A 27,946-nucleotide genomic window follows, 5' to 3' on the forward strand; every position below is an offset into this window, starting at 1 on the left:
ATTAGCATCCTTCCTAATGAAAACATAGAGCAAAGAGTCAGCGAGTGGATTTAAATACAACATGATTCCTGACACTGAACGAAAACAATCATAATAACCACTTATTCCGCTCTTAAAGGACGTTGCGAAAATTCCATTTTGAACAATGGTTGGCAGAAACAACACAGTGTAATTGAAAAGCACAAGAGCCAGAATCCTCAAAATCCTCTTCTGTTCATCAGGGGTGACTGCGACTGAATGAGAGAGAGCCCTCCACGAACCCACGAAGGAAAACACAACCAGTGGATAAGGCAGCAAAAAAAGAAATACATTTAGAAGAAATGCAAATTCCCTATGGCCTTTAAGTGCAATAATCACCTCAATCACCATATATCCACATGATACTGCCCAAACTATCAAGCATATCAGAGCTGACTTTTTACAAGTATGATGAAGTCTGTACCAAACAGGGTATTTGATCATTATGTATCTTTCCATAGAGATACAGACCATGAAGCCAATATTAACTTTTACGCTCATGACATAAACATAAAAGACAAAAAAGACTAGAACATTCAGTGTACAAACATGCACAATAGGCTTGGCACAGATCTGTATGATATCACAAACAAAAAGGTTTATGACAAATACAGGAACCGTATTGTCAGACCTAAGCAGACAGCACAGTCCGTAGAGTGCCAGAGACATGACAAGAAACTCAATGGAGAAAATAATCCATATAGCCATCATTTCAGATGGAGACACATAGAAAACATTCTTCACAAATGTCCAATTGAAGTCCCCCAGTAACCAATTGAAATCGTTTACTTCTGTCATCTTGGTTGAGGTTTCAGGGTAGGCCATGTTCTGTAAATTAGGATGTTCAAACAAATCTGTTTTCGATTCAAACTCATGTATTTTACTTTATTCATTTAAGTTGTATGCTGTATTGTAAGCTCATGTAACATATTAGATACATTAATTAGATACATTGGCAAAATAAGACACTTATAGCTAATTTTGGCTAATAAAATAATAAAAAAACACCCTTACATGTACAGTGAATCACTTGCGATTAAATATCTACATTTTATTATTTTTATGCAAAATAAAATATATAAGCATACCTTAATTGTACGTTGTGGTGTAGAATGCTCTCCGTCCTGTCAGTTTTTGTGAAAGTGACACTCCTTTTTTGCTGAAACACATGACTAGAATTTGCTACATTGCTATAGGCTACTAGAAACATCATAAACATGGGTTAACCCTAACCCTAAATTTCATAAACGTAACTATAATGCTGCTTTAGAAATTAAACCCAAAAATTAAACGCTGGGTGTAAAATGCAAAAAGTCTGCTTGCCAAAATCAGAAATGGAATGGAATAAAAATAATATATTCTATGCATTTATTTTTTGATAATAATACAAATCTGGTTTGTTGCTTGTATAGTTTTATAGTATAAGTTTTTTTTCCCCCCAAAAAAACATATTGACTTTCTATTTACAATATCTATAAAACTATAATAATATCATAAAGGTAATATTAATATTCCAAACAACATTAACAATAATATTTAAAACAACTCTACATGTATGAATCCTCAAAAAATAAACCCTTTCAAACATTAATAATGAGCTTGTAGGTAAGAAAGAATAAAGGAAAGTTTTACCTGACACATAGGCTGTTGGCTGATTTTGGTTAGCAGGAACTGATGAAGAAACAATGTTACAGAGAAAGGGAGGAGTTCTTAATGCCTAATAGCATCCATTCTCCATGGGTTCTGCATTTTAGTTAAAAAAATTGTTGGCTAATGTGATTATGACAACTCTGGAATACAAAAATGAATAATGGTGAGTGGCTGGTAAAATGGTTAATTTGGCTGGGTAGTATTTCAGGAAACGCATACAGTTTAAAAAAAAAAAATATAAAAACTAACTGCCTACATCTTGATTAAAGGGATCATAATAATTATCATCATCATCATCATCATCATCAAAAGGATCATTATGACATCCGATTTTTATAAAACTTTGTTTTATTGAAAAAAGAAAAACCCTGCAAAATATTTTACCAGAAATTATACAGAACACACGTCATTTAGCAATTAAAACTCATGCAAAGGATTCCTACTCATGGCAACATGCTCAGAGGTCAATCTGAACTGCCGAAGAACTGGCAAAGCCTCCAAAACAGCATGTTTATCACTCTTCTCGGTCACAGATCTTTTACAAATACAGAGTACTGCAATTTAAGTTTAGCATAACCACTTTTTCCACACGATTTCATGTACAGCCTTTAGTATTTCCTTATGGTTTACGATTTGCTTGTGTCTTCCACTGTCATTTCGCATGTCAGCATTAACTTTCACATTAGTGCTTCTGTCTTGCAAAGGGATGGGAATGATACACTGATAATTCAAACAGATTGTTCTGTTAAGCACAATGTCAATGCATGATACTTTCAGGTCAAGAATCTCTCCAGGGACCCATTGGCTGTTTATGTACAAATATATAACTCATTTCAGGGTGATTACATAAATGTTGAATTATTATATCTCCTGCAAACAAATGAGTTAAATAGGGAAGAAGAATAAATCATAAGTAGTTATTTTGGTGTGTGTATTACTGGTGTGCGCTATTATTTGGTGTAATTTTTAATGGATAGCACTGTAAAGCAATTAATAAGAACAACTGCAAAACAGGGACATACAGGGAAACATTTCTGCAATGAGCTACAACTCAAACACTACCTCTCAAAAGTTTGGGGTAGGTAAGATTTTTGTTTTTGAAGGAATTTTCCTTATGCTCACCAAAGCTGTATTTATTTGATTCGACTGATAATTAGACATGGCAAATATAACTAAAGTTCAAATAAAAGGTGCTTATCTTCACAGGGCTGTGTCACTGTTGAAATGTATACTGATAAAACAAACCATTTTCACACTTTTTTAAACAGTTTGCAAGGGCACCTGATAAAATCCACTTTCTTTTTATCATCAAAGTGTACAATCATGACAATCAGATCAGCTAAAGCGTTTTTTAATGGTACATACATGACGTGAGTTAATAAATCCAAACACTGAATGACTATTTATGTATAAAATGTATAAAGCAACAGGGAGTCAAACCTTCAGGACTGCAGCTCAATTGGAGAATACAACCGAAATAATTCTGTGTCAGACTAAATGTTTGATAAGATCATTCACAGAGACTGCACATCTGCTGTTTTATTTAGTTTTTGGCCTTTATGACACTTGTATTTATATGGATGGTTGAGAGAGCACAAGGAATGATAGTGAAATGGCCAGAATAGCATGCTGGTGTTCCCACCACGCTGCTTAAAAAACAGCAAGACTTCCTTGGTCAACCAGCTTCACCATGCTGGTCGATCAGCTTGATCAAGCTCCAGTTGTCTGCATTAGCAACCCAGCTCATTATGAACGTGCGCTAACTGATAATCCACAGCTCCAACGCAGAGGGTCTTAAATTGAGAATTATGGTACCTTTCACCAATTTCATGGAAATGACTGGAAATAGTTGACAAGCATGGAAAGCAAGAAACATGTCTTGTGTGAGGCCTACCACCTTGTGTTGAAGATCTCAGTTCTAGTATAAACCCTTTTACATACAGAACTGCTGGACTGCTAAAGAAAACCTACTACTATACACTGCAATTTGTCTTGTGCTTTGTTGGTAAACTTCAATAAATAAATAAATAATTCATTCGACCACCTCAGCGGGGTATATTCATAACCTTTGTTTCCCTCTGTACTTGGATCTCTGACCCTCAAGACATCTTCCAGATAAAACGGTGGACCAGTCTCTCTGAAACGAACACAAAGCACGCGAGCGAGTGAGTACTAACCCTCACTTCAGTCCAATTGGCAGAGACAGTTTTGTACAATTTAACTGTTCATTTTAGTCACTTTAAAGTAAGGGAAAAGGAGAAACAAAATGCACGACCATACAAAAATGCCCCTTTCAGAAAGTGCTCCCGGTTCCTCAGAGTCTTCAGCGCTTGCGAAGTCTTACAGACATGCCAATCAAATTATGATCAAAGCATCTGATCAAAACACGCTTTGGATTACTTATAACAAAGCCCAGAAGCGTTTAAGCTGAAACTCTGAAGGCCCTTCCACCGGGGTTTCTTAGTGTGTAAGGGCTTCTACAGATGTCTAAGAAACTCCTTTGTAGCTAAGCTGTTTACCTTGGGGGACATGCATAGGGTTGAAGAGCGTGCATGAGATTAGAGTTAGAATAAGAGATACTGCTGAGAAGTATTAAGAACCTACAGTATAGTCTCTACTCCCACAGAAACCCAGCATGAGTGACCATATTGCACTGTGAAGGCGACTGAGCCAGTTCCAACATTTTTAAGGGTCTGTGGGCCCTGCTCCAATCGAAGCGCTTCAAGCTTCACAGTGCGTTTCCCTCTTTCCACAGTAAGTGCCCTCAGCGTCGCTGGCAGGCTCAGGGGGAACTGAGGCAGCATGGATCCTCCCCTGCTGAAGAAGAGCTGATGGAAAAACTTAGGGCAGAGTGCAGTGTGGAGGGAGGTCAAGAGGTGAAAAACTGGAAGGTTTCACTGCTAAGCCGCTCACTCGCTGGGGTACGTGGGGTAGTGCGTCGGGGGTTGGGGGCAGCCGTGCCCCACGGGAAGGGTCGAGTGTCGTTCTGGAGGAAGGCGTTTAGAGAAGAGGTCAGTGTCCACTCCTGGTTGGGTATCACCATAGATGTCACCTGAATGAAGATGAGAAGTGTTAACAGGACGGTCTAAATAGCACAAAAGCCATGCATGCACATGCAGCTGCTTTACACAGAAAATGAAGTGATTTCTGGGTTATTACACTGATTTTCTCTTTTCATAACACCAACCATTATAAAACAGCCATCAGATGTTATTCTAACTTAACACAAGGAACCTTTTTTTTTTTTTTTACCAAAGATGTTTTTGAAAGAATTCTCTTATAATGTAGACACATGCATTTTCTGTAAAGCTGCTTTGAAAGGATCTGTATTGTGAAAAGTGTTACACAAATAAATTTGAATTGAATTGTTTTTCTCGAGACATGCTCTTTGCAAACAACAATCCTTCTGGCAGACTATTATGATGGCTGGTGAAAGGCACAAAAAATAGCAAAAATCACTATATCTATGTTATATATTTTTTTTAGTTGTGTACTTACATTATCCCGACTGTTTCCAACAACTTTCAAACCAGGAGAAATTTGTAATTTAATTCGAGAAACGTCCCGTTTCTTTATTTCCGTTTTGTTGCCGCCAATGCCGTCATATCCGCGTTGTCCCTGGTTTCCCCTCGTACTGCCATGGCAACCAGAGCTATGAACCAGAGCCGTCTGATAGTAACCAAGGCGACTGACGCGGACAACTTTGTAGTTCGCAATGTCAATATCAGCGCGGTGTTTTCGAGATGCCTAGAGCTCCCATAGACAGTATATAAACGAGAGCTCCACGTCCGAGACTTTGACCACTCCTACATGTACTTTATTAAACAGGTGAGCACATTTACATAAAACTAATCAATGTTATATAGTTCAACAATGATAAAATGTTAGAATATGATCTGTATTAGGGTTGCGCGATATGCTCCATTTTCGTATCGTCCTATCGTCAGCCTGTGAGATCGGCGATACACGATATTATCGTGAAGGGGCGGGGCTTACTCATCAATTTGCTTGTTTTATTACTTCGTTTTAAATGAGAATCTTTTTCTTTTGTACTAGCAAAGGTGGAGTGTTTATTAATAGGCTAAATCAGGTTATTTCCTGGTACAGTGAGGTAAAAAAGATCCTAATCATTCTTGTATCTGACTCGGAGTATTTCAACATGTCAGCAGGAAATTTACGGACACACTATCCTCTCATGCCGTTACAGATCTGCAGTATTTTGACTGTAGGCTTCTGCACGAGATGTGAACACGTTTTAATTTCTTGGGTCAAGAAAGAGTCGGAGTCTGCGATATATGTCCTAGTGATGCGCGGGTCGGCTTTTTTTCCAACCCGCGGGTCCCGCTTTTATGAAATTATTTGGCCCGCCCCAGCCCGCCCCGCACCACTGTATCTATTTTTACAACCCGCCCCGCCCCGCCCCGCACCCGCGACCATTAAATAGACATATTAGGCATTGTAATGTAAATGAAAACAGCCTTTATTTCAGCCTGAAAGTGCTTGGAAACATTGCCAACTGGCAATAACAGACGTTTCTGAATATGAACCATAAATCAGGTCATATTAATAAGATAATGATTTAAACATTTTCAATATTTACAAAGCAGCGTTTGTATTCATCTAATTCATCATTCACCTTTTTTTCTTTAATTATGTAAAATCCCGACCTCAATTTCTCCCGCACCTCATCTTCCATCTTCACTTTTATTTCTCCGTCTTTGTTGTTGTGGCTGGCGGCGGGAGCTGCTTTGCGCGAGCTGTGTCACGTGACGCCAAAGGTTTGGGGAAATCACGCAAGTTGCATTGCTACGGCCTTATCAAAGAACCTACTAAAATATGATTAGATTGATATTCCCAAATATTTAATATAGGCTGGACATTGCATGCAACATATATGGATTTTTATTTTATTTTGTTTTTAATGACCCGCCCCGCAAATAAAGTGACAATTTCTTTACCCGCCCCAACCCGACCCGCGGGCTACCCGCGGGGCCCGCGGGTTATGAGACGACCCGCGCATCACTAATATGTCCTCCTACCAGTGTTCTCTCTGTCTGGATGCACTTCACTTATGCGCACCGCACTTCAATAACACAGGTTAGGCCTATTGTGTTTTAAATGGCAGGAGAAATCAGAGGCAAAAATCTAAAAGTCGATCGGTTATACGCCTACTTAAACTTATGACTTGACTCTGATTAAGGAAAACGGGTTAATCCGTTTACATGACCACATGCATTGTCAGTTTATTCAGCATAATCGAGTTAATAACGTGCATGTAAACGCGATCATTCCCTGAAAGTGAAAGCAGAAACGGACTGCGCTTTCGCTGCACTAACGGCGCGTTCTCTCAGAGACGACGGTGGATAACGGTAGGCTACAGCAACTATATTAATTTACTGGCTTAATATTTCTCTTGTGGACTTACATAATTGACAGCGAAAAAATTAGAAGAATATTTCTTGTTAAACAAGTTTGAAGTTGCTTGTGATTTTCACAGATGGCAGAGTTTCACAGATGCTTTGTGAACTAAAGACTTTTATTAGGCCTAGGCGGCCTATATCATTTTATTGATATTATTATTATAATTAATATTTTGTAATTGTATTGTTTTTAGTGTTATTAGTGTCATTAAATATTTTGTTAAAGTGCTATGGAAACAAAATACTGACGAACAACGATGCCGCGTCTTCATCTTTGCTCTGTATAAGAATGATGCGTCTGTTAAAACAAGTACTCTTGACAATTTGTGAATGGATCACCTTGCAATGAAATTTCGTTGTGGGATGTAGTTTTTTTTTTTTTTTTGTCTGTTTTAAAAACATTTTCTTTGAGGAGTCCTCATACGCGCGTGATGTCGCAAGTGTGGTTATGTGGTGATGTCGTTATGAATTTAGGCAAGGCAAATATAATTGTAGTTCCTAATTAATTGAATAACTATACTAGCTTCATAATAATAATAATGATTTAATACATTAATGGAAAAACGAGCCAATTATCGTATTGATATCGTCAAAGGCATCTGTCATCGGCGATATCTCTGTCTATCGTCGATACACGATACTACCCAGCAAACACAGAACGTTGGCGCAACGTAGCCAACCTTCTAACAACGTTTTAACAACATGGCCAAAAGGTTGCTATAACTACGTTGTGTAATGAAGGTTGTTACAGCGTTGTCGCAATGTTGACATTAAACCATCGTTCAGGGCCATTGCTTAAGGTTGTGCCTAGGGTGTCAGGACAACCACTGGACTACATAGGCTACTTGTCAGTGCCCTGAAGCGGGAAAATCAGCCTTTTAAATTCCAACCACCTGTTGGGCTCATTGTGTTCTCATTCATCATCGAGCAAGGATACGTGAGTATTGCGTTTAATTTAGCCTTCCTCAGCTATCAAACACAACTTTAATTTCTAATGTGATTAATGCCTCGCTTGCACTGTTTAGTTAGTAATTTGATTTTTCTGCTATTTAGTCTCATTCGTTTCTTTGCTCCTCCGGATTTGTGGATGTTTCCCCGGTGACACCTGCTTTCGGCTACTGTCTGTCATACAGACCCGGTTTTGTTCATTAAATGTTCTGATCTGCCTTTGCTTTTTATGTTTTATTTATTATAGCCTACTTAAAATAAATTTGTATATTCGTTTATTTATTTCTTTTTTTCTCACAAATGTATTACTTTTGGAAGTGCAATTTGATTCTATTATGCAGTTTTAATAAAGTTGAATTAACGAAACCTTCTGTCATTTTTACTCTTCAAAGTGTACACTTGCAGGTGTTGATAGCCCCATTAAATAATAATATAGATACACAATAAACGATAAAAAGTATAATGGGGGATATAGCAGCATATAAAAATATTGTCAGAATGTCGTCTCTCAGTTGCTGAATGTCGCGCAACAACGTTGCTACAGCCCTGTCTCGTCTTACAATTGTACGTTGTTACAATGTTGCGAGCACGTAGACAGCGACGTTGCCATAGCAGAAATGCAACGTGCCAGAGACGTTGCCACAACGTAAATGTGTTTGCTGGGTATCGTCTATCGGCACAACCCTAATCTGTATGTTATTCTAATGTTGATCTAGCTTACTGCTAGTCTCATACAGACAAACTAACACAAAGTTAAACATACTCAAATGTAGTTTAGTGTGATAGTGTAATGTTAGACCAGGTGAAACAGCAAGTTTCACAAGTTACCTCACAAGTTTAATTTGTCTAATAAACTGACCTGTGAGTAGTAATTCTGCGTGTAGTTCGGTAGAATGAAATGTCCATATTCCTTTTATATCTGCGGGACTCGCGTCGCGTGTGGAGCTGATAGCTGTCTCTTAACAATCCCGAACTGCTTCATATCACAGTCATGATAAAAACATTGATGTATTCAGTCATCCATAAACATTATTAGATCATTATTTTAGCTGAAGCCCCCCTAAAAAGGGCCTAGTGACGCCCCTGGTTGACGACAAGATCCATAATTCTTAGCAAATGTTGCGTCGTCAATCTACGCCTTTGTTATTGTAAATAGGTTAGCGACCCCTAGTGGCGAAAAATGCCATACTGTCCGTTGAAACAAATACATCACACTCATGCATGCGATTCAGTCTCACCGTTGGCAGAGTCCACCCCAGCCTGAGATCCGGTGATGTGGTGCCAGAAAGCACTTCGTGGTAAGATTGCTGTCGGTGTGCAGGGGTAGGACGCCCCCTCTGAACCCTTAGATAAAAGCTGGGGACAGATGTGAGAGGAGAGAAGAGAAAGAATTTCAATTAGGTTGATTATAACACAAAATTATGGCATTAGTTCTGATGTTTTGAAAGTTCTATAACAGGAAGAAAATCAGATTATTTGCACTGCAATCTCTCCAGCCTTGTTTTAATTAGCACTGTGTGTGTGTGTGTGTGTGTGTGGGGGGGGGGGGGGCATATAACTACAGTAGTGTCTGAAACCTCTAGTGATGATGCTTTTATTTAGCTAGTCATTACAAATTACTCTACCGTTCAAAGGTTCATTTTTTATTCAACAAAAATGTCAGTAAAGACACACATTGTCACAAGTAATTTCTATTTCAAATAATTTAGGTTCTTTTGAACTTTCTATTCATCAAAGAATCCAGAAAAAAGGGTATCAGTTTCCACAAAAATATTAATCAGCACAATTGTTTACAACATTGATGATAATAATACATGTTTCTTGAGCATCGAATCAGCATATTAGAATGATTTCTGAAGGATCATGTGACACTGAAGACTGAAAATTCAGCTTTGCCATCACAGTAATAAGTGACATTTTGAATTATATTAAAATTAAAAAAGTTATTTTATTTATATTTCTGTTTTTACTGTATTTTTGATCAAATAAATGAACGGTATAGATAAATACGAACAGCAGGGTATATCATTTATTTGAGACTGCTGTTTCAAAGAATGCTTTTTGTACAAAGACATTCTCAAGGTTAATGAGAAAAAAAATAGTTTATAGTGACCTAGAAACAGTGCAGACACTTTTTTTGTTGAAATGTGCCTTGGTTTTAAAGTGTCAAAACTTTCTATTTTCCTTTTTAAATTAGATTTTCAAATGAAGATTTTTAATCTAGTCTGAGACTTTTGGACCCACTGTATGCTTTCATTACCTTGCTGTTTTTTTCCATTTCCATAAGGACCCTCTTATGCTGCTCAGCTATAGCTAGAGTGGAAGAATGAACCCTTTGGTAGATCTGCTCTCCTTCTCGTGTCTGGAAAGTGTACAGGCCCTCCCCGCTGTCACACATCCTGACACAAAATCAAACAAGATAGTAACACACAATCAAGCAATGCAAAAGTGATGTACTGCAAAGAACACTACACATGCTTTGTGTGTTACAGTAAAATAGCCACTGGGGGTCAGTGTTACCCCAGACTCAACTTCTCTCTAAAACTCTCTCAAAGGGCATCCAGCTGGCGATGCGAATCTTCTTTTATTATTTGATCAAAGCAGTGAGAGAGATAAAGAACACCTAATCTGCCATTGAACTCCTTGTAATCCACTCATTAAATCCTTTTAGGAGGTCCACAGTTCAATGGCTCCCTCCTCTGCTTCCATGTTTCTCCTACATATACATGACCACACCAAAGTGAAGTACACATTACAAATTTCACAAGTTCCTGTGAATGGTTCTTGTTATTGGCTTTAAATTTTGATGATATCTTGAACAGGTTTTACCTGCCAGCCTCGAAGGTGAAGCGTGTAGCATCCCGTCCGTAGCGCCGCAGAGAGCAAAGCGGCCAGGTTACTAGCTTGGTGCGAGGGTTGTGAATATCCCACAGGTAGATGTTTTCATGCGTGATCTGCATCATACACTCTCCGTAGATGTCAAGATTAGGGCAGGGTAACAGGAACACGTTGAAGCGCTCTGTGAGAAAAAACAATAAGAGACTGATAGTCAAGAAGGTTAATAGTTTGGTTCCTATGTTTTGTAATTCTTACTGAAAAAAATAACTAAAAAAGGCTATATTAAGAACCTGTTAACTGGTTATCTGTAAGTTACCATACCATATATGGTAAAAGAAAACTGTAAATGGTTTAATATTGCATTATATTTTACCGTAAACTGTCAAATGTTTGTTTTTGCAGGTAAAAAATTATGAATTACCGTACAATTCATGATGGAAAACAGTAGATATTCCCTGACACCACATAGGAGTATAATCTAGTTTCTAGTTAATAATCAAGTTTCTTCTGATTTTTGTTATCAGAAATATACATTAGACTGACCAAAGATTGCAAAACAAATTAAATCTCATGTTGAACCACTACAGAGACATCAAAGCCAGCGGCAAATATCAGAAGGACTTGCAGAGATCAGACTGTTCTCATGAGTGCTGACTGCAGTGCCCGGTGCTCGCGCCTGGACCTCACAACTCCGAAAACCTCAAATTGGCGCCATCTTTATCAATAAACCACATATTTGAGGTTTAAACAATAACATTCTCAACTGAAAAACTCTTAAAACTACAATCCGTGACTAAACAATAGGTAGTATTTTAAAGAATTATTGTGGCTTTTTTTCCTCCATCATTGCCGCTTGCTGAGAGAAACGCTGCCTGTCTAGACCGCAGTAATGACAAGTGATGAACAGTCCCATTGCTGATACTGGTGATATATCAGCACTCCTGGAAGACTTCTTAGCCAATCAAGGACCAGAACAAACTGTTGTATATTGAAATATATTGTTTCAAGTAGTAAAATACACAGGCATCAATATACCATCAATACCGTAAATTTAACAGGATACTTTTTGACAGTGTAGATTAAACTAATGCTACCATGTTGTCACTTAAGTAAACCACAAATCTGAGGCCATATTGGATTCCCGTAGCAAAAAAGCTACATGGATCCAGCTAGGTAAACAATAGTACAAATATGACCCTGGATCACAAAACCAGTCATAAGTCGCACGGGTATATTTGTGGCAATAGTCAACAATACATTGTATGGGTCAAAATTATAGCTTTTTCTTTTATGCCAAAAATCATTAGGATATTAAGCAAAAATAATGTTCCATGAAGATATTTTGTAAATTTCCTACCGTAAATATAAACATTTCTTTTTGTGAGTGAATGCTGCACAATCGCCAACATAAATGGACAACTTTAAAGGCGGTTTTCTCAATGTTTCGATTTTTTTGCACTCTCAGATTCCCAAATAGTTGTATCTCGTCCAAATATTGTCTTATCCTAACAAACCATACATTAATGGAAAGCTTATTTATTCAACTTTCTGATGATGTATAAATCTCAATGTCAAAAAATTGACTTATGTGACTGGTTTTGTGGTCCAGGGTCACAAATGGCAAATGGTTTTAGTCTCTCACCTGTGTGTTCACACTGAACTCCAGCAGCAAGGAGGTCTGGTTCTCCAAGACTGATGTCATTAAGACGTGTCCCCAGGCACTCAATAGACAAGGTTTTAAACCACTCTTCAGCCTCCAGCTCTGGGAGAACAGAAAGATTCAATGATGTCGATGAATGAACATGTTCTTTAAATGAATATGTTCTATGAATAAAACATACACTCGGAGATGCAGTATGTTAACGTGCCTGAGAGCAGCACATCATCAGACTGTATAGACTGCTAATGCCATGTTAATGTCAAGAATGAGAGCTTCTTTAAGTGAAGCATCATCATCATCAGCTGCTGCAGCAGCACAACAAGCCTTAGTTGAAGATGATGTACCTGATTCACAGGTGAAGGTTCGAGAGGTGTCGTCTGTAAAGACGATGGCCACAGCTTGCCGCTTCGTGTCACGAGGCAATCTTGTGATGTTCTTCACATTACTAATCTCTGTCACCTGTGTGAACATAGAAAAGGCAACCGATGCAAACTCAGAAGTACTGACAGAGCCTAGTTATTCAGACAAACTTCATTCGCATCATTTGAAAGGCACTTGCGGTCTCTTAATCATCTAAATTATCTTTCACGATCTATAGCCGGTTGTGGGAGCAGCAGAGTGCAGTGAAGAAAGGCAAATGAGACCGATAAACACGCAGAAACCGGAGGACCGTGAGTCAGCAAAGTTAGAGCAATTCGTGAGAGTCTTTGTATATTGATACTTTTATTCAAAAATGTATGTTTACACACCGCCCGTCTCGTAATCTTGCCAGCCAGCCCTCGCGGTATGAATGCGCTCTGCGTGGCTGTTAGTATAATTGGAGAACTAAAGTGACACTTGAATGTTTTCCTCGAATCTTTCATATGCCCCGTGACATTTTCACAGCTTAGATTAGACCTTAACTGAACTGTTGCAGTGAGAGGTGTACCTTAGGACAGGCTCTGATGTAGGCTGACTTCTCATCAGGGTATTTTTCCAGTCTACGAGGTCCTTTACTGGACGACTTCTTAAACACCAGCCAGCAGCGCCGATAGATCTGAAACACGCAAGCACATCACCACATGAGGTCCGAAAATAACACTCACGACATCATGTGCTAAAGGCAAGAAATTGGCCTTGGTGAGTAAATCAATGATTTCAGTGTTAAGGAACTTTTAAAATAAAAATGCAGCATGGTATAAAATATATACTGATATTTTGACTGAAACTAATATGTCAATAATTTTTAATGCAGAGAATCAATATTTGACCAATGTTAAAAATCTTCACTATTTTGTTTTGTAAGATAACAGGATTATTAAATAAGTGCTCTTAAAGATTAACTCTGTGTTCTAAAAGCAATCTAAATGTAAAAAGTTTGTAAAATATAACTATTGACTGATACAGATACACTATTGTTCAAAAGTTCTGGGTCGGTAAGATTTTTTTATGTCTCATACTCACCAAGGTAGCATTTATAAAAAAAAAAAAAAAAAAGAATAAAATAAAAAAAAATAACATTGTGATTTTTTTTATTTTAATCTATTATAAAATGTCATTTATTTCTGTGATGGCAAAGCTAAATTTTCAGCACCATTCCTCCAGTCTTCAGTGTCACATGATCATTCAAAAAATCATTCTAATATGCTGCTTTGATGCTCAAGAATAATTTCTTATTATTTTAAACTGAAAACAGCTGTTTTGCTTAAACTTTGATGTTTTTCAGGATTCTTTGATGAATAGAAAGTTCAAAAGCATAGCTATGACATTGAAATATTTTGCAATTTACATTATAAATGTTTTACTGTCAATTTTGATAAATGTAATGCCACCTTGCAAATAAAAGTATAAAAACATCTCCAAAACAAACATTTGAGCACTGAAAATCAATGGGATTTGTCAGGTGGTTACACTGAGAAACTGGCTAATGTACAGTATGATGCTGCGTGTGGCACAGAGACCTGCGCTTCATTACAAATATACGGGTAAAAACAAAAGTAAAATACCGGCTTAGAAGAACATTTCATTCCAAAGCTAAAACAAGTTATTCTGCTAGACAAATGTGTTATTTGTACAATATGAAAGCTCCTAATTAAACCCACACCAGTTGTGATCTGTCTTTTTCTTTTGTAAACACTCTCTCTCCCTCGATCGACCTCCTGCCATAAAAGCTATTTTCTGTTTATACCTCTGATGTCCTTCAATGACAAATCCTACAGTTGCCACGGTAACCCCAGTCCATTTAGGCAAGTGCTCCAGCTATCCCAAGGCCAGTTCCGCTCTCTATCGTCATCACGTACACCCATCTTACTGCAATCTACTGGAAATTGTTCCTGAGCAATATTATTTCTTTATCATCTATTCAACAAGCATTACAATCCTTTGTCAAAACAGCCAGACTGTACCGAATAGGCTTTCTGAGAAACAGCAGTTCAGCTTTATACACTTTCCTTTGTGTTTTAAGCGTCGGAAGATGACAAGAACGGCAAGAGAGAAACTATAACATTTGAATTGAATTGAGTTAACCAGGAAGATTTTTATTCTTTACGGGGGAATTATTTATTGTTTTTGCCTCAGTAACCCTTAAGAGCGAATTAAAGTCAACGTGTTTAGACTCTGATCAAATTCCCTGGTGTTTAGACTGTTTTTAAATGAAGTTACATTCTGACTCACACAGTCATAAACATTGCATTAGTCATCAAGCTTGTATAATGAAAGGCCTGCATTGCCCCTCAAATACAACAGAGAGGCTTAACAACCGAGTCCACGTGCTTTTAACCCTATTGTCCATTAATGAACATATCAATAGGTGGTTTGGAGTCCAAATGAAAAAAATCTTACCTTAGGAAGTTTCATGCATCTTACAGCGTGTCCGACTTCCTGCCGAGATGATTAATAGAAATCTGAACTGAGTCGATGAGCTTTTGTTTTTGTCATCTAAGCTGCTGACCTTAATGTTATTGCCACTCGAATGCTTGGACCCATCTTATGGAAAAATGGAGAAAGTTTGCTGCATGGTTTTCCATTCACAGCAGGTAAAAGATTGATCCCTTGTTTGCATCATATTGTCCCCTGAGGTTCCACTAATCCTCTGTAAACAGACTGAGCAACAGCATCACAGCAGAGAGCGACCGAGTGTGTGTGTGTGGGTGAGACGTGCTCTCACTGCTGCTTTACTGTTTGTATATCTGTCCGCACAACAATTACACACAGACGTAGAGGCATAGCCTATACACACACACCAAAACAAAAAGGTATCATGGTAACGTGTAAAAATGACTACAATTAACTTGGTATTATAGCCACCACTGTCAGCAAAAAGAAATTGAAATGAATGAAAGTAGACAGAAGTTTTTTATACTGTTTGAATCAGATCCTACACTACTGTTCAAAAGTTAGTATGAATTGTTAATTGTTAATTAATACTTTTATTTAGCAAGGATGTGTTAAATTAAAGAATAGGAAGTTCAAAAGAACAGCAGTTTTTGAGAAGGAAATCTTTTGCAACATTATAAAGTGACTTTACTGTCACTTCTGAGCAAAGAATCCTAAAAAACATTGTATCATGGTTTCCACAAAAGTATTAAGCAGCACCACTGTTTTCAACATAAGCCGCAATAAAAATCTGCATATTAGAATGATTTCTGAAGGATCATGTGACACTGAAGACTGGAGTAATGATGCTGAAAATTCAGCTTCGTCATCACAGGAATAAATTATATTTTAAAATATATGAAAATAGAACATTTAAATTGTAATATTTCACAATATTACTGTTTTTACTCTATTTTTGATCAAATATATGGAGAGCTTAACAGACTTCTTTCAAAAACATTAAAAACTTTTGAATGGCAGTGTATAGCAACAGCTTGTATGACTCCACTTGTTTGCATTTGCTGCACGCAATTGCAATTCCAATTCCAACCCTGCTTTGTTTTTTTTTAAATCCATTTTTTCCAAGGCAAACATTAATGAAATGGCCAAACTGTTTCTGAAATTTCAGATAATTGATATTAATGTATTGCTTTTAGCTGCTGTATGAAAGAAATGATCTCACTCGCAATTATACCACAGTACTGAATATTGGCAAGGCTACAACAACAGTGTGATTTTGAATATTATTTTGCTCAATTACTGTATGGCTTACAGCATAATGAGCTTCTTCCTTATTTTTTGGAAGAAACCATGGTAACCAAGCTAATTTTGTTTCAGGGTCAGTATTCTCACACCGTGAATGTGTATTAACATGCACAGTTATCCTTATATTGTCTTGCTTTTAACCCTTAAACCTCTACATGGAGATTAACTTGTCAAAGCACTTCTCAACTGCTTACTTCAGGTCAATATATGAGAAGAGGCAGGAGAAATAGAATGAAGGACGCAATAACAGCAAGGCAGAGGGAGAGTTAACAATTGAAACAGTGAAAGGCTCATTTATTGGAAGGAAGAAGCAGAGATAAAACAGAGGCAGAATGTGCCAACATTTCATAGGATAATAAGCCTATAATGACTAATGAGGCTGTTTGCCCTTGGTATGAATCCATTTATGCATTTTTGTCAGCTGTTCATCTCTCATCTTCTCTTCCTTTGACAAAACTCAGCTTGGCATCCTAAGATAGTCAAAGCAATAATGACACTATTTTAACAACAGTTGCTGCTACGCTTAAAGCTAAAATTAAACCACTTCCTCTCAGGCAAGACTAAATTTAAAATGGCTGTGTCCATTGAAACCTGTTGGGGATTTTCTGAAACTATCCTAAAATTCAGGTCCTGTCTGTCAGCGTCACAGTAGCTTCAGATGTGGGCTTTATCCCTTAGAGGTGGATAGCAAAAAAGAGGGCTAAGCGCGGCATTACAATGTATGTCCATTTGATTTTTGGTCTTTGTCACATGCATCGACCAACACCCTTTCAATCTAATGTCTGGGGTTGTTTCATAAATGTGATGCCTGGTGTTGGCCCGTTTACGATTGCAAATGCACTCAAAAGAGCTGGCAGTGGCTGAGGAGCAATTAGGGTAATTCCAGCATGGCAGTGAGGCCGGCGATCCTGGGCTGCCGATACCCGAGCAGAATGCTAAACAGAGCTCTGATTAGTCTGATTGGGGTTCTTGGTCCCTAAGTGGGCCGCAGAGATAGACAGTGAAAAAGGGAGGGAGAGATAGAGAGGTATGTAGTCTGGCTAATTAGCATCCCTAGAGGTGCACAGGGAGTTTGGCGAGGGAGGTGAAGAAGAACGTAAAGCGGAAGGGAGGGGGAAGGGATATGGAGACAGTGGTCTGGAACGGTGTGATGAAAGGCTGATGAGACTCACCCAGCTGCTTTATGGCAACATGTAAAGCGACTATGGTGTAACATTGCATTCAAGTTATACATTTCAAACAGTGAAAATTTGAAAATTATTAAACGTATATGCACTTAATTTAGTAAATTATTTAGTTCTTATGCTGCCAAAGGCTGCATTCATTTAATAATAAATACAAAAAAAACCCCAGTAATATTGTGAAATATATTATTACAATTTAAAATATAATATATTTTAGAATGTAATTTATTCCTGTGATCAAAGCTGAATTTTTTTGCATTATTACATCAGTCTTCAGTGTCACATGATCCTTCAGAAATCACTCTAATATACGGATTTGGTGCTCAAGAAACATTTCTTATTATTACCAGTGTTAAAAACAGTAGTCTGCCTAATTTTTTTGTGTGTGTGGAAATTATACAAAACTATAAATATATAAAAATTTCAATTGTCTTTACAAAATTTATTTTCAGTCCTAATATCATCAATGATGGTGTTAAATTTCACCACACCATACCACCAAGACGGTAAATTACTTTTTTATTTATTGAAATACTGTATGACTTACAATGCATGTACTGTAAAAAATATATGATCAATAAGTTGACATGTTTTTACATTACATCCAAATAAGTTAAGCAATTTTAAACTTTTTTATAATTTATACAAGATTCAACTCATTTTTTAAACTCGGTTTAATGTAATTTAAGTTGAAATGAATTAAACATCCAAGTAGATTGTACTTAAAAATTTAAGGCAGCAACTTTTTTTTATAGTGTGTGCATGTGTTCACTAATGCATGTGTTTACAGAATCCAGAAGCATCAGCCAGGTCTTGCAGAAAGTTACAACCAAATATGATTAAGAAAACAATCGCTAAACAATCCACTTCTTTAACAAACACGGTAATGACTAAATAAACCTGGGTGGTCAAAGCCTTACAAAATATTTACCACCCGCATTCAATACAACTCTCAGATGGACAATACGATGAAAATGCTGTAATGTGGGATATTTTTGCCAATGAAAATGGATTAGAACACAATCTTTCCTCCAATCTGTGGAGGCTAGTTCCTCTACAGCCAGAAAAAAGTGTGTGTGAGAGTGTGTGTGTGTGTGTGTGTGTGAGAGAGAGAGAGAGAGAGAGAGAGAGAGAGAGAGAGAGAGAGAGAGAGAGGGCTTTGTCACAGCTCAGACACAAATGCAAATGCCGCCACACACTCACTGCTGCTGCCAAATCAGAGCAGAGGCAGCAGCATGGATGTAAATAGTATTAGCTGCGCATAAGCGGGGATTTACGATATTGTGCTTGCATTACGTGCACTAGCATAATATTAAATAGACGAAGGAAATTGACTTACAATTAGGGAAGCCGTTTGTTAAACAATGATGGAGGAACGGTGCCCGTTTTGAGTTTGCACAGCACAGGAAAGCAAAAAGGAGAGACAAAGAAAAGCATAGGTGCAGATACAAGATGTTTCTGTGCAAAAGGAACAAGAAGAAAGAGAAATAAAAGAGAGACTGTAGGGAGAGGAGAAATAAAGGGTACCAAAAAAAAGAGAGAGAGAAGGAAATGGTAAAATATAAACTCCTCTCTTAGATTATTTAGCACTGCGTTCCCCAGGGGGACCATGTGTCACAACCCCACTGCTGCCACGATAACCACAATCCTGCTGACTATATAATTCAGCCATCGACCTGTGCATGAGCTCGAGAGGCACTCAGAAAGCCACTAGACATAGTAATGCTGGAACTTCTTAGACATTCTGAAACATCAATGCGGTTCATCCAGATTGATTTCAGCAGTGAAATAGTTTAAAAACATATGCTTGTAATCATAAAAGCATATGCAGAGCAGGAAAACTCGTAATGGAGAGTTATTGTAATGCAAATAAAGCAAGAGACAAACACAATGAAATACTAATGAAAAATGACAAGTAAAATGACAAAAAGAAAATGAAGAAAGAATGAGATTTTTCCAGAGGCGAAAAAAAACAAACAAAAAAAAACTTATGTAAGTGTAACTAACTGGGACAGCAGAGGAGATGCTCTCAGACCCTGTGAGGCTGAAGCTCCTGTCAGCGGAAGATTGTAAAGCTGTAATGAGGTCTCCGGGCCAGAGATGAAGTTAAGTTAGTAGTATGAATGTAGTCCCCCTACGTCCTGCAGCATTATTGGTTCACAAAGCCTATTCCAAGGGAATCATTTGCTCAATCTCTTCAAAAACATACAATTACCCAGTAAAATTATTTTGTGCAAGACGTCTAGTCTGATCTGGATAAAACGATAAACAATACTTAGACATTTTGATGCCACATACAGCAATGCTTTCATTGCCTTGCCTATCACACACCATTAAAGCAAATGCTGACCAACACACAAACTGATATATGATGTTTGGCTCCAGCATAATTATTAACAGAAATTAAAACAAACACAGGAAAATATATTTTTAAAAAATCAATCTAAAAATAAAAATAACATCAAATTGTGAAAAACTTAAACTAAAATACATTTTTGTACATGGCATAATAATAATACGCTATAAGACAATAATAAGCTAATTCACTAAATGCTACAAGATTGAAATTTGAACACTACACTGAAAAAAAAGATTGTTGTGAACAAAACAAAAATATTATTGGAGTACATTTTACATCAAAATATTATATTTTACACTTTTAACTTCAAAATTTCATGTTTAATTCAACATATTACTTTGTATTATTGTATTACATCGTATTACTTTCTTTATATTCATTGAAATTGTTTCAAAGAAAATCCTACACCAAACTGGTTATTACTAAAACAAGAAAACTCTGAAATAATTAATTAATAGGACATAAATAAAATAGAATTTTACCTGAAAAGACAAGTAAAAAATAAATAAATAAATAATCGAGATCATGTGCACTAAAAGCTATTAATTACTACTCACCCCCAGTTTCCTGCTCCGCATGCGGACATAGCCCTGCTTGACAATGTCATTGAAGTTGGAGGCCATCTCTGAGGAAACTGGGAAATTCTAGAATAAATAGAGGCTAGCATCCAGCCCTTCTTTTTCCCCCTTCAGCCAGTCCAACCAACTCCTTCCTTCCTTCTTTCCTTCTTTCCTTCCTTCCTTCCTTCCTTCCTTCCTTCACTTCTTCACTTGTCTTCCAGTCTTCCTTGATCTCGTCTACTCAGCAGCTTGTGGAACTTCACATCCAAGAGACCATATAGATCTTCTGTGTCCCCTCACTCCAGCATGATCACTAAGAGATGAAAAAAAGGGCACGTTTTATTCATTTACGAGAATACTGAATGTTTGTGCCAACATGCAAAAGATTATTCACTTGTCAGACACCTTCATTTGGGTAAAATCTGCCCACCTTTCCATATACTTTTTGACTGGAAAACTTTACTGGAAAATTTCACAGCTGAACTTGAGAAATTGAGAGTTAAATAAACATTAAAGTTGTATATGACATGTTTTCAGCCAGTGGCTGCTTCAAATGCCATACTGGCCTAAATTAAAATGCACTCTGACTGCAAACATTATTTCCGCACTAAATAGCTCAAGCTTCATTTTGAGGATGACAAAGATTAAACATATCAAAGTAGCAGACTAGAAACTGGTTAGACAATCCCTAAAGGGATATTTCACCCAAACATAGAAAAAATGTCTCTGTGTTTTGTTTGCATTAAATTAAATTACAGTTGTGGTCAGAATTATTGGCAGCCCAGGTAAAAATGATCAAAGATGGCCGTAAAATAAATCCGCATTGTTTATCATTTTGACTTTTCCTTCAAGAAATTCCCAAAAATGTAACCTTTCATTGTGAAAGAATTGAAAGTGTGTGTGTGTGTGTGTGTGTGTGGGGGGGGGGGGGTGCCGCCAATATATGAATATTGGCACCCCTAGAATTCTTTGAGTAAAATTTATATTCCCATTCATTTTTTTTTTTTTTTTTTAGAACACCAGGGTGACTATAGCAACAAGAAATCTTCTAGCTATGACTTCTCGTTTCACAGGAGTATAAATATGAGGAAACCCAAAGGCCAAATTCCCTTAATCATCCATCACAATGAGTAAAACCAAAGAAGATAGTTCTGATGTGCAGCAAAAGATTGTTGAGCTTCACAAAATAGAAAGTGGCTGTAAGAAAATAGCTAAAGCATTGAAAATTCACATTTCCACCATCAGGGCAATAATTAAGACAACTAAAGATGTCACAAATCTGCCTGGAAGAGGACGTGTGTCTATATTGCCTTAATGCATGGTGAGGTTGATAGTTTGAGTAGCCAAAGACTCTCCAAGGATCACAGATGGAGAATTGCAGAGTTTAGTTGAGTCTTGAGGTCAGAAAGCATAAAGAAATAAATAAAAACAAAATAAAACAAACCCGACATCAGCACATGTTGTTTGGGACAGTTTCAAGAAAAATCCTCCTCGCTCGTCCAAAAACGTTGTCAAACACGACTGGATCTTCAAAAGGGAACGGATTCTATGGTCAGATATAAAAAAAAAAAAAAAAGCTTTTTGGCAGCAAACACATTAGATGGGTTTGGTGTAAACAGGCATCAAAAGTACCCCATGCCCACGGTTAAATATACGGCTGGATCTTTAATGTTGTCGGCCTATTTTTTCTTGTTCAGATTCATGGTATCATGGATTCTAGCAAATACCAATAGATAAAAAAAATCTAAACCTGACTGCCTCTGCTAGAAATCTTATAATGGGCCATGGTTGGATCTTCCATCGGGACAACGATCCAAAACAAAAATGTGCCACTGAGCACAAAATGAAGCTTCTGCCATGACCATCCTAGTCTCCTGACCTGAACCCTATAGAAAATGATTGGGCTGAACTGGGAATCTAAAGGATCTGGAGAGATTCTGTATGGAGAAATGGTCTCTGATCTCTTGTCAGGTTTTCTCCAAACTCATCAGGCATTATTGGAGAAAAAGGAGGTAGCAAAAAGTATTTAATAAAAGGGTGCCAATAATTATGACCAACGTGTTTTGGAGAAAAGCATTTATTTCAAAATGTGACTTACCCCCTGCTTTTTAATTCTTTTACTTCAATGAAAGGTTAAATTTTTGTGGATTTTTTTAATGAAATATCAAAAGGATAAACATTGCAGAATTATTATTTACAGCCATCTTTGACCATATTTACCAGGGGTGTCAATAATTCTGACCATAACTGTAAGTGGGATGCCATGTTGTTTAGACACTATTGACTTTCACTGTACAAGCAAACAGCTTTGTGTTCGCCAGAAGAAACAAAGTCATACAGGTTTGGAATAACACAATAATGACAGGATTTTCATTTATGGGTGAACTCTCCCTTTAGAATATCAAATTGAGTTATCTTACCCACATATGCAATCTTGAAAGGCTTTACAACTAAACAAAAAGAATCACTGACTTATAAGTAATAGAGGAATAGTGTGTTTAACACACAGTTTGAGATTAAAAGTTTCTAAGCATTCATAATAATCCTCGTCTAAGCTGTAGCCCTCAGGCCAAAGAACTGGGACATGTTTGTAAGTGCAAAACTAAAAGCATCATCAGCATGCTCTCGAACAACAGCCCAACGTGGCACACTTCCCCAGAAGAGAGTCGGAGTCGGCGCTTAAAATTCTTGACTGCAGTGGAACACAGACATTAAACTTTAACAAGGAGCTCATTAGACAGGACAGAGCCAGGCTAATCGTCGTCGGCGCTGTTGGTTTTAAAAAGTGGCTCGCTCAGGGAAGGAGGGGCCATTTGCTCCAGTAGAAGATCAGTGAATCATAATGGCATTATTATATGCTCTCATGACCTAGCTTCAAAAGCCCTTGTCAGTCGAGTGAATGGAGAAATAAAGATAAAAGGGAGAACAAGAACAGTTGAAGAAGGATATGAACGATAAAAAAAAAAGGTTTTGAGAGGACCTCAATGGAACAGCATAATGAAGGCTCAAAACAAATCACAACCGCTTGAAAAATCAAGACTTAAGTGTCAGGTGAGCCTTTTCGTATAAATAGTCAAATCCCTTAGATAGAAGGAGAGTTTAAGAACATGATGCTGTTGTTTTAATGTAAATCTGTATAAGCATCAGTCACCTTTATTGCCCCAGAATACATATGATAGGCCAATAGTGACAATGTCTGGATTTAGTGTATTATGATTATCACTGTTCAGCAGGAAGAAACAAATCAGAGCTATAAATTCTTTGGGGCAGTCAGACTTCGATTCTCAAAACCAGCAGGAAAAAGTAGGTGGGGGAATGAATGAACAGCGCTCTCTTCCATCCTCAATACCCACGAGACGAATGAGGTGCCCCTGAGCAAGGCACCTCCGGGTGTGTGTGTTCACTACTCACTGCTGCTAATGTGTGTGCACAAACATGGATGGGTTAAATGCAGAGGACAAATTCAGAGCATGGGTTACCTTCACATCACGTCACGTCATGTAAAGTAACAATTTAACATAAGAGCTGCTAAGAGCCTTCTGCTGTATGACGAATGGGTATGTTCAACCAAGAGCAACAGCGCTGAATTAAGTATAAGGTCATGTGCAGTAAATAGGCATGCAAAGGTTTTCAGTCTACCACAGCAAAAAGTACAAAAAAACAAACAAACAAAGATATTAGCCAAGGAAATAAACATCCAGTCGTCCGTGAGGAGCTGCCGCTTTACTTTCGTATTGTTGTTTGTTTATTTTATAATTAAAGTATTGTATTTAACATTGATCTCTCAAAAACATTAAAAATCATACTGACACCAAACTTTTGAACGGTAGTGTATACACACACATAATTAAAATAATATTTAAAAATCAATATATTTTAACAATATACAGCCTACACATAATATATAAGACGCACACACACTCAAAGCCAGTGAGTAGGCAGCATTACTGTATTTAGAGTGTTAATTCCAAGTAATTTCTTGGATGAACTTGAGGTCCAATCTTTGCCAATCACTTCTATCTTGAGATTACCAAGCCAGAAATTAGCCGAGAAGCCCTGTCATTGCCTGAGCTGAAGCCTCACTTCTCTTCTATGTTTGTCACACAGAGAAACAGTGGTGACTAATCCAGGTGTGAGCAAGATTTAGAGGCAGCTAATGAACACAGACACCAGACTATCCCACCCAGCCCCCTGCAGCACTAGCGACAAACAGCTTGTTAAGACGCAGGTGACACTCAACGTGGGAGGAGGAATGGAAGAAGAACATCTGTTTTCACTGTTAAGTGCAGGTATTGACAGGGAGCTGAGAGCATGCAGCAGACAGACACGTCTCTGTTGAACGCCTGGCTAATGATAGCCTGCAATGCCTTGTCGCCAAGTCTTCGTAATCCCTGAGAATTGGCCAGGTACACCATATTGTTATGGATTTAAGTCCAATTTGGTTGCTTTGTTTCACAAACACATCTTATTTTTGAGGAAGTGATGATAAATTGTGCTGTTTCAATGTTACCAAAAATGCACCTTCGATGATGAGGGTGACAACTGTACGATGACAATGCAAACAATTATACAATCTCCTTTTATTATTACAAAAATAATAAGAACATTAAAGCACCACTGAAATTTGTGAACCACTCATCAATGCATGGACAATTTCTACTTTTCAGTATATTTTCATTTCCCATCCTGTCTTACTACATATAAAAGTTCACAAGATTTAAGGATGAAAATAAATGATAGTGTTATGCTATCAGTTTCCACTTATCTTTAATCTTGATAAACAGCAATCTTGAGAGTGGCAAACAATAATGAGAGATGAGAGAAATTACAGTGGAATTTCTGGTTTCTATTAGCAAGGGATAAAGCTTTTCAAGACGGAGTACTACGATACTTGCATAACACTATTTCTTCACAGCTGATTAGGACAAAGCATCAAGCAATAAAAGTTATCTCTTCCATGTAAATCTGATTTTTGTCACCCAGCCACGGAAAGCGACCGAAAATTTTGTCCGTCACTTGGTTTCCATCTTTGCTTCTTCTGACAGGAAAATTGCCATCGGTTCAAAAACAGTTCTATCTAGCGTAATATTTAACATTAAATATGTGATCATTTAGTGCAATATTTTCCATTTGTGAAACGCAAACAGACATATTACTTTAAAATCTGAAAGATTGTAGAAACTAATATGGTAAGATACAGTGTTTACCGTACCACTGCCCAATAATATGAATACAAGGCTTTATATTTATATTATTCTCTCAACTTTTAAGGAGTTTTTTTAAAGTTTTTTTTTTTTTTTCAAAACCTCATGCCTTAATGCCCTGGGTTGCCCTTTATACACATTTGACTAGAGAAAGGTATTGCATTAGGTGGTGGGAGCTTAATTTCAAGGTTGTGGTCAGAGTTGGCAAAACTCCCCTAGGAGGATTAAAGAAGAAAAGAAAGTGAACAGGAGGGTTAGAGGAGGTGCACTGATTGTCAGTTCAGATGAACCCTCACAGTTGGAGTCTATCAGAAGAATAAGTGAACTGAAAATTGAACCTGTTTGCTGTGACTCATACAGACGAGGAGGCCAGTAGCTACAGTGGACAGTGAAATACCAAGTGTGCTTGAGTGAGAGAGAAAGAAAGGTCATTGGTTGCAGTTGTGTATATTTCAGGGGTCACTTATATTGGCCAGAGACTAAATTTAAGAGGTAAAATGGCACACACAAACAAAGCCATCCGAGCAATGATCCATTTTTCTTGTTGTTCAACAAATTTTTACTGGCGAACTCTGGTCATTTCAATTGGAAAACACGTGGTTGGGTATTTCGTGTGAGGAGGGAGAAAGATTTCCTCACGCTGATTTTGCAATGGGTTTGTAGATTTGCCGTTTACCAACAGAAAGCTGCTTGGGTTAAAAAAGGTGACTTCACTAAAGTATTGACTTGGATATGTATTTAAAAAATTTCACAGAATTTTTCACTAGTGTGACTTTACCTTAAAGCAGGGGTGTTTCATCCAAGGAGGCAGTCCCTGCATAAATAAATAAGTAACGAGAACAATAATTGTCAGTACTAAAATAAAAACAAAACATTGCTCATATAGTGTGTAAAATGACATTTTTATCAAGTAACGCTGTCCAGTGGCCACATTAGCAGATAAAGTTTCATAGGAAGGTAGCGTCTCTTTTACCTCCCTTGAGAACATTGCGGTTTCACAGAGGTCACGTGGCATGAATGTGATGGGGGAAAGTGCAGATGAAAAGTCATGGTTAAAAAATATCAAATGAATCTGCAACATGGATTTATACAGAAAACAGAACAAAACAAGAGACGGGCTTCCACACGCCACTGGTCTAAAACAAACCTTGTTATTCTTTAACCTTTTGTCCTCCTAGTAGTCTATCATGCCATCTCATAATATCACTTCCCGATAGGAAGACATCCCATTTCCATAAGGTTTCAGTGAAGACATACATTATCTGAAAAGCATTAACACAGTGAGAACGGTTGTTGAAAAGCCCAATAGGACACGCTGTTACTTTTCTGCTTCCTGAGGGGTGACAGCTGTGTAGAACACCTAGGGTAACCAGCAGCCGACACGCAACGCAATACATGAATAGAGAAAAGAGAGCGGTTGAAGAGAGCAAATGGATGCAAACCACATACCGTATTAACACGTTAAAAAATTTGGCACGGAAAGCCCCCTGGTTCAGTTTAATCATTCCCTGCAAGTGCATGTAAGCAATAAGATCTTGATAATAAGGTCTTGATAGGCTTATAACAACAGACTCAACCTTGCAGTGTCACCTTATATAAACTCCACGATATGATATTCCAGCAGAATGATACTGCCATGCTTCAATGTTTGCTGGACTGTTGTATATTGAAAAAGAATTTATCGTACTTTTATCATTCTCAAAACTGCACAATCTCTCATACTTTATAGCTTAATTAAAAATTTAAATGGTAGAGAGAATAATTGGAGAAAGAGGAATGAGAAAATGTGCCAGTGACACTTTCATTTTTTTTTTTTTGTGTTTTATCTCCATCATCAAATATTCAACAGTATAACAGAAGCAGCTCATTTAGCCTTTTTGTGGGTCTGGAAATAACAACATCATATAAATGATTTAGTGATGCAAATTGCCTAAATAAAATTCAGAATTGAGTCTACATTGCTTGTCAAAACCATTATGAGCAAGC

General features: G+C 37.5%; 1 protein-coding gene across 1 annotated transcript in view; it reads right to left on the minus strand.

The window, feature by feature from the left end:
- Positions 1–1,995: 1,995 nt before the first annotated feature.
- Positions 1,996–27,946, minus strand: part of dok4 (docking protein 4) — a 46,572-nt gene continuing 20,621 nt past the window's right edge. The window contains exons 2-9 of the mRNA XM_081348999.1: positions 20,754–21,069; positions 13,463–13,570; positions 12,879–12,993; positions 12,517–12,636; positions 10,866–11,055; positions 10,297–10,435; positions 9,275–9,392; positions 1,996–4,720 (exon numbers count right to left, since the gene is read on the minus strand). Coding sequence (XP_081205125.1) covers positions 4,578–4,720; positions 9,275–9,392; positions 10,297–10,435; positions 10,866–11,055; positions 12,517–12,636; positions 12,879–12,993; positions 13,463–13,570; positions 20,754–20,819 — 999 coding nt within the window. The 5' untranslated portion in view covers positions 20,820–21,069 and the 3' untranslated portion in view covers positions 1,996–4,577. The remainder of the gene's footprint in view (positions 4,721–9,274; positions 9,393–10,296; positions 10,436–10,865; positions 11,056–12,516; positions 12,637–12,878; positions 12,994–13,462; positions 13,571–20,753; positions 21,070–27,946) is intronic.

Source organism: Scardinius erythrophthalmus, assembly GCF_964197995.2.
Source record: "Scardinius erythrophthalmus genome assembly, chromosome: 2".
NCBI lineage: Eukaryota > Metazoa > Chordata > Actinopteri > Cypriniformes > Leuciscidae > Scardinius > Scardinius erythrophthalmus.